This window comes from Bison bison, unplaced genomic scaffold (genome assembly GCF_000754665.1).
Source record: "Bison bison bison isolate TAMUID 2011002044 unplaced genomic scaffold, Bison_UMD1.0 scf7180017864462, whole genome shotgun sequence".
Taxonomy (NCBI): domain Eukaryota; kingdom Metazoa; phylum Chordata; class Mammalia; order Artiodactyla; family Bovidae; genus Bison; species Bison bison.
This window is the reverse complement of record NW_011495024.1, coordinates 893,726-900,986: the sequence shown is the minus strand read 5'-3', so window position 1 is coordinate 900,986 and position 7,261 is coordinate 893,726. Positions and strand designations below refer to the sequence as shown.

Genomic DNA, 7,261 nt, shown 5'->3' with positions numbered 1-7,261 from the left:
GATAGAATTCCAGTTGAGCTATTCCAGATCCTGAAAAGTGCTGCACTCAATATGCAATATGCACTCAATATGCAATATGCCGGCTCCCGGCAACTGCCAGCTTTGCTTTATGTATTTTGAAGGTCTGTTGTTAGGTAGGTTGTGCTTTTTCTTGGGAGTTGACTCTTTTATCATTACGTAATGTCCCTTTTTGTCCCTGATTGTTTTCTTCACTCTGAAGCCTACTTTGTCTGATAGTAGTATAACCACTTGTACTTTCTTTTAATTAGAATTTGCATAGTACTTTTTTTTTCTGGCTTTGTACTTTTAGCCTATTTAATGAACATTATATTTAAAGTGAATTTCTTATGGACAGCATATAGTTGGAGCTTGATATTTTGTCTCTTCTGACAGTCTGTGTCTTTTATTTGGTCTAAACTATTTGCTGCTGCTGCTGCTAAGTCGCTTCAGTCGTGTCTGACTCTGTGCGACCCCATAGACGACAGCCTACCAGGCTCCCCCGTCCCTGGGATTCTCCAGGCAAGAACACTGGAGTGGGTTGCCATTTCCTTCTCCAATGCATGAAAGGGAAAAGTGAAAGTGAAGTCCCTCGGTCGTGTCTGACTCTTAGCGACCCCATGGACTGCAGCCTTCCAGGCTCCTCCATCCATGGGATTTTCCAGGCAAAAGTATTGGAGTGGGGTGCCAGTGCCTTCTCCAAAACTATTTGCATTTAATGTAATTATTTACATATTTAGTTTTAGAGCTGTCATTTTTTGTATTCTGTTTATTTTCCTGTTTTTCATTTCTTTCTTCCCTCTTCTGGCTTCTTTTGAGTATGAACATTTGTTTTGTCTTCCATTTTCATTATCTTTTGTGTTTTTTCCTAAATGTCCAAAGTTTTTTGTGTGATTGCCTTGGGGATTATGATGTGCATACATTTTTACAGTCAGCTTAGAATTAACATTTTACCAACTTGAAATTCATGTAGAAATGTTACTACTTTATAGGTCCCTTAATCTCTTCTCCTTCATTTATTATAGTTGTCTTACACCTACATTTGTTAAAATCAGTACCAGACAATGTTGTATTTTTTGCTCTTAACCATCAAACACGTTTTAAAGACTCAAGGGAAGAGTCTCTTGTATTTACCCATTTACAATTTTTGCTGTTTCATCCTCGACATTCCATGTTTTCCTGTGGTACTGTATACCTTTTGTTTGAAAAATGTCTTTTAATATTTCTTTGGAAGTAAGTTTGTCGGCAATGAATTCTCTTAATTTCCCTCCATCTGAAAATGTTTTTATTTTGTCTTCTGGAGAATATTTTTGCTGAATATGAAATTCTGGTTTGCTAGGTCTTTTCTTCAGCAATTTAAAAACATTCCATTTGTTTCTGACCTCCACGGTTTCTCATTAGAACTCTGTAATCATTCACACCCTTTTCTCCCCAGGTAGTAAGATGTTTCTCTGTGCACTCAGTACTATGTCTTTGTTTTCAGTTTTGGGGAGCTTGGCTGTACCATGTCAGATTGCCTTTTTTTTCTTTTTTTTAAACCTGGCCATGCTGCACATGCCGTGCAGGATTTTAGTTCCCTGACCAGGAACTGAACCTGTGTCCCCTGCAGCAGAAGTGTGGCGTCCTAATCACTGGACCACCAGGGCATCCCCCAATTTGCATATTTTACTGATCTGTTTTCAAGTTCACTGATAATTTTCCCTTACATTTCTTTTCTGTTATTGATCCCATCCAGTGAGTTTTAAAATTTTCAGTTATTGTACTTTGAATTGTAAAATTTCTATTTGGTTTGTGTATAAGTCTTCTGTTTCTTTGGTGAGACTTTCTGTTTTTCCATTCATTTCAAGAATAAGTGTTGAGTGTTGAGGCATGTTTTAATAGCTGCTCTAAAGTCTTTGTCAGATTATTCTAACATGACTGTCATCTTGGTGTCGTCATTTGTAGATTCTTTTCCCATATGAGCTAGGAATTTCCTCATACTTTATCCACCCAGTCATTTTGGATTGTATCCTAGATCTTTTGAATATTGTGTTATGAGACTCTGGATCTTGTCTAGCTCTGTGGACAGTGTTGATACGTTTGTGTGGCGGTCAGCCAGACTGGCTTGGTTCAGGCTTCAGTTTCTGTTGCTCCAGCTTCTGTGGGTGCTGATTCACGGTCAGTTTTGCTTTCAAGCCTTTTGCAGTGCTGTCTTGACCTGTGCCCTGAGTGTTGCATCCAGTGGCCAGGCTGGCACCTGTGTGGTTGTCTGTTCAGTGCTGAACGTGGTTGACCTTCTGAGTAGCATCATATCCAGGGCCAGCAGTTCAGGGGTGAGCCTAGCCACCCTCCATACACCACTTGCTGGGGCTATTTTCCTGATCACGTCCGTCTTTGGAATCTCCTAACTACTCACTGTCTAGTTCTCTGAGTTTCTCCTTTTTAATTTCCTGACCAGAAAGTGGGGGCTCAGTCTGCTGCCCGCCTTCGTGACTGCTCCTCCATCAGAGGGTCCAGTCTACAGCGGGACCAAAGCAAACTCACCATTGTTCAGGGTTATTACTTGCTAAATCCATCTGCTGCTTTTGACTTTTGAGAATCTTCACGTGACTGTTTTAGATATCCTGTCCAGGCTTTGTAGCTGAATTCAGTGAGAGAGGGCAGTGTACCTTTGCTGCATCTTATCCAGAACTGAAGCTCTTCAATGGTTTTTAAGATTAATTGTAGATATCCCGACTGTTATGTTATCAGAATTCATTTTTGGTAAGTGAGTCACACATATACCTAACAGAGTTGAACTTTTGCTAGAATATATGAGATGCATTGTACCAAATAACTTATATCTGTAATTTTAATTGCATGCTTTTTTTCCTCCATACAGATGAGGTATTTACTCTTCTTCAGAACTTTATCATGTCTACTACAGAGAGCATTTCTGAATTTATTCTCAGACGACTTACTATGAATGAACTAAGTACTGTAAGTATTTACTTGAGTAACTTCAGTCTTTTCTTCAGTATTTTGAGTGATTACTGACTGGCAGGCACTGTTATTAAGTTGAAAGGAAAAATTAATGTGATATTTTCTTGAAAAGTGGCCTTGAGGGGCAGAAAAAATTGAAGCTTTAGAGTCTCCTAGTTCCAGTTCAATCAGTGTAACTGATCCTAGGAAAATCATATAGCTTTTCTGAGCCTCAGTTTCCTCATCTGCAAAGTGGAGATAAGATATCTGCTTCCTAGAATTTAGAGAGTACCAAATGGTATAACATATTTGAAGTACTTAGCATAGTCAGTGTGTATTTGGCCCCAGGATCCAGAGATTCTGACTTGGCAGGTTTGGGATGGGAGTGGGTATCAGTACACATAATATATTTTTATGTCTGTATGTGATCTTCAAATGAAGTTAGAGTTGGGAACAACTAGCCTGAGGATGGCAACCCACTCCAGTGTTCTTGCCTGGAGAATCCTAGGGACGGGGAAGCCTGGTGGGCTGCTGTCTATGGGGTCGCACAGAGTCGGACACGACTGAAGTGACTTAGCAACAGCAGCAGCAGCAGCAGCAGCCTGAGGTGAAGAGGGTGCTCCATGAAGATAGGTATCCTCTCTGTCTGTGCTCACTGCATAATTGTTCTTTCTAGGACATCTGAAAAAAAAAATTATAAAGTTTTCTCCTTTTCTTCGGGAATATTTTGAAAATATTAATTTTATAGAAATGGCTATAATTCTTAATTTGGGAGGGTTTGACATTCTCTAGGGCAGATGTTGGAGAAGGCAATGGCACCCCACTCCAGTACTCTTGCCTGGAAAATCCCATGGATGGAGGAGCCTGGTAGGCTGCAGTCCATGGGGTCGCTAAGAGTCGGACATGACAGAGCGACTTCACTTTCACTTTTCACTTTCATGCATTGGAGAAGGAAATAGCAACCCACTCCAGTGTTCTTGCCTGGAGAATCTCAGGGACGGGGGAGCCTGGTGGGCTGCCGTCTATGGGGTCGAGCAGAGTCGGACAGGACTGAAGCGACTTAGCAGCAGCAGCAGGGCAGATGTTGAAACAGTTACAATCATTACATTGTCAATAGAGTGAGAAAGCATACCTATTTTAACAGCTTTTATTAGAACATCCAATTAAGGACATTTGTTTGATAGCTGATAAGCAGGTGTGAAAATACAAAAAGGCAAGTTTTATACAAAAACACCTGAGATATTTTGATAAGGCAAGGAACAAACTCCTCTGGAGGAGAGTGTGTTTATCTTTAGCATTTTTCTTATTCAACCATTGTTAACAGTAGTTTTGCTACACCTAAATTTCCAAGAAGACATTTAATGAAGTAACTTTTCATATTTCGTTCCCCTATCACTTTATTGTTATCAGTATTACTTTTCCATCTTATTATTAGAAGTTTTCAGACGTACACAAAAGTATTGTGAACCTCCTTGTCCCCAAGGGGGGACAGAAATAATATTTTTGTTTGTTTGGAGTCTGAAGCTAAAAATAGTTTTAAAAAGGGGAAAGTTATTGTGATTTTGTCTTTCAGATTTTAAAAAGTGAACTCATTTCCAAAATAACTTTAAATTATTATGTAAATCCACTCTGTAATACACTTGGAATTAGAATTCCCAATTAAGTGCATTTGTTTGATAACTTATTATAGTTTAATAAAAGTCTCTTCCCCACTTTCCTTCCCCTCAGCAGCGTGATAGTCAGTATTTAACAACAGGCTCTCCCGCAAATGTCCGTTCTCTGATGTGTAGCCGTAAAAGTCCGTTTTTCAGGCGTGTTTGGGCCCCTTCTTTGCTCACTTCCTCCTGTCTAGGTGGCCTCATCTGCATCCCCACGTTCAGTTGTGCCAGGCACCTCACACCCGTGTCCACCTCTGCCTGTCCTTCTGGCTGAATGCCGTTCAGCCAACTGCTGTTTGCTACCTTGAGCTGGACTTTTCACACATACAGTGTTTGAAATGGAACCTCTTATCATTCCTGTAGGAGGTTATCCACCCTCCCCCACGCCCCTAGGTTCGCTTCTCAGTGGATGTGTGTGATCCAACAGGCTTCTTTAAGCCTAAGACTTGGGAACCCTCCCTGGTACCTTTATCCATCACTCTCCCCCGCTGTGTTCAGTCTGTCACCACGCCCTGGCGTTGTCACTTCTCTCTGCACTGTATCCTAGCACTTGGCAAAGTGCCTGGCATCTAGTGGTTGCTCAGTAAACACTGATAAACTGAAGGAATCCTGTGCTTCCTGTGTGCCACGGGAGCCCGAGGGTAGAGTACTTGGCACTGTAATAGTTTTCAAGGCCACCACTCAGGGCCCATCTCTTCAGCATGCTTTCTCTCACTTAATTCTTCCAAACCAAAACCTTGTGATGGAGAGATACACCCTCCCCAGTTTACAAATAAGGAATCTGAGGCCCAAAGAGATTAGGTCTCTTGTCATAGGTCACAGAGCTAGACTAAAACCAGTCTGCCTATGTGTAGGAGTTTAGAAGACCTGCATTTAATTCTGTTGCCCTGCTTACTAGCTCTGAGATGCTGGGTAGGTTGTTTGACCTCTCTGAACTTAGTCGTCGTTTTAGGCAAGTGGGACGGTGACCATTCCTTGTAAGAATGGAGTGTTACAAGTGCTGAAAGCAAAGGAAATGGCGGTTGCTATAGTTGTTGTTGTGATTATTTATGCTGTGTTAGCATGGAGGGCGGAGCTGTGCATCCCAGGCTGTGTGTGTGTGCTGGGCTTCCCAGCTGGCACTAGTGGTAAAGAACCTGCCTGCCAGTGCAGGAGACTTAAAAGATGTGGGTTCGATCCCTGGCTTGGGAAGATCCCCTGGAGTGGGAAATGGCAACCCACTCTAGTATCCTTGCCTAGAGAATCCTGTGGACCGAGGAGCCTGGTGGGCTACAGTCCATGGGGTCACAAAAAAGTCAAACACGACTGAGCAACTTAGCACACACATAGCCTGGGAGGCTTAGTTCCTGCCATCCATGCTAAGTCTCTTCAGTCATGCCCAGCTCTGCGACTGTACGGGCTGTAGCCCGCCAGACTCCTCTGTCCATGGGATTCTCCAGACAAGAGTACTGGAGTGGGTGACCAGCGTGCCTTCCAGGACGCTCATAATCAAGGTGGGGAGCCAGCTGCGTGCTGAGTGAGTCGTGATGTGTGCTGTAACTGTGCTGAACGCAGAGTCACTGTCTAAGCACAGAGGAGGGTGTGCTCAGCTCTGCCTGGGGAGTTGATGGAAGGCTTCTTGGAAGAGGTGATTTCTCCCCTCTTCAGTGCCATCTTTCAGTACTTTTAGATAAACTTAATTTATTTCCTGTCTGAACTCTCCTGGTTTTGTGAAAATCGTGGACCCTGCTTATTAAGTGTTTTATTGTGTGTCTTAGGTTTCAGATCTGGATCGCTGCCATTTGTACCTGATGGTGTTAACTGAGCTTATAAATCTCCACTTGAATGTTGGGTGGAAAAGAGGCAACCCTATTTGGAAAGTTATTTCTCCTTTGAAAAATGCATCCATTCGGCATCTTCAGGAGATGGACCGTGGACAGGTAATCCTCTTTGCTTCAAGGCTTATAGTTATGTTGAATAAGGCATGCATGGAATACATACTTGACTATTAACAATATTTTGATACACAAAAAGCATCTGCCAAAATTTAATTTTGAAAATAATACCCTTTGTTCATAATATTTGATGAAGATTAAGACTCCTATCATAATATATAACATTATATTATAATAATAGAACAACTCCTGTCATAATAGGTATATAGCAAAGATATGGTATTCAGTTCAGTTCAGTCACTCAGTCGTGTCTGACTCTTTGCAACCCCATGAACCGCAGCACGCCAGGCCTCCCTGACCATCACCAACTCCCAGAGTCCACCCAAACCCATGTCCATTGAGTTGGTGATGCCATCCAACCATCTCATCCTCTGTTGTCCCCTTCTCCTCCTGCCCTCAATCTTTCCCAGCATCAGGGTCTTTTCCAATGAGTCAGCTCTTTGCATCAGGTGGCCAAAGTATTATTGGAGTTTCAACTTCAACATCAGTCCTTCCAATGAACACCCAGGTCTGATCTCCTTTAGGATGGGCTGGTTGGAACTCCTCGCAGTCCAAGGGACAATCAAGAGTCTTTTCCAACACCACAGTTCAAAAGCATCAATTCTTCTGCACTCAGCTTTCTTTATAGTCCAACTCTCACATCCATACTTGACTACTGGAAAACCATAGCCTTGACTAGACATACCTTTGTTGGCAAAGTAACGTCTCTGCTTTTTAATATGCTGTCTAGGT

General features: G+C 42.2%; 1 protein-coding gene across 1 annotated transcript in view; it reads left to right on the top strand.

The window, feature by feature from the left end:
* The window catches only part of TARBP1 (TAR (HIV-1) RNA binding protein 1), a gene marked incomplete at its 5' end in the record, with an annotated part of 69,911 nt that overhangs the window by 37,274 nt on the left and 25,376 nt on the right, over positions 1–7,261 (top strand). Inside the window, 2 exons of the mRNA XM_010860131.1 lie at positions 2,858–2,955; positions 6,353–6,514. Coding sequence (XP_010858433.1) covers positions 2,858–2,955; positions 6,353–6,514 — 260 coding nt within the window. The remainder of the gene's footprint in view (positions 1–2,857; positions 2,956–6,352; positions 6,515–7,261) is intronic.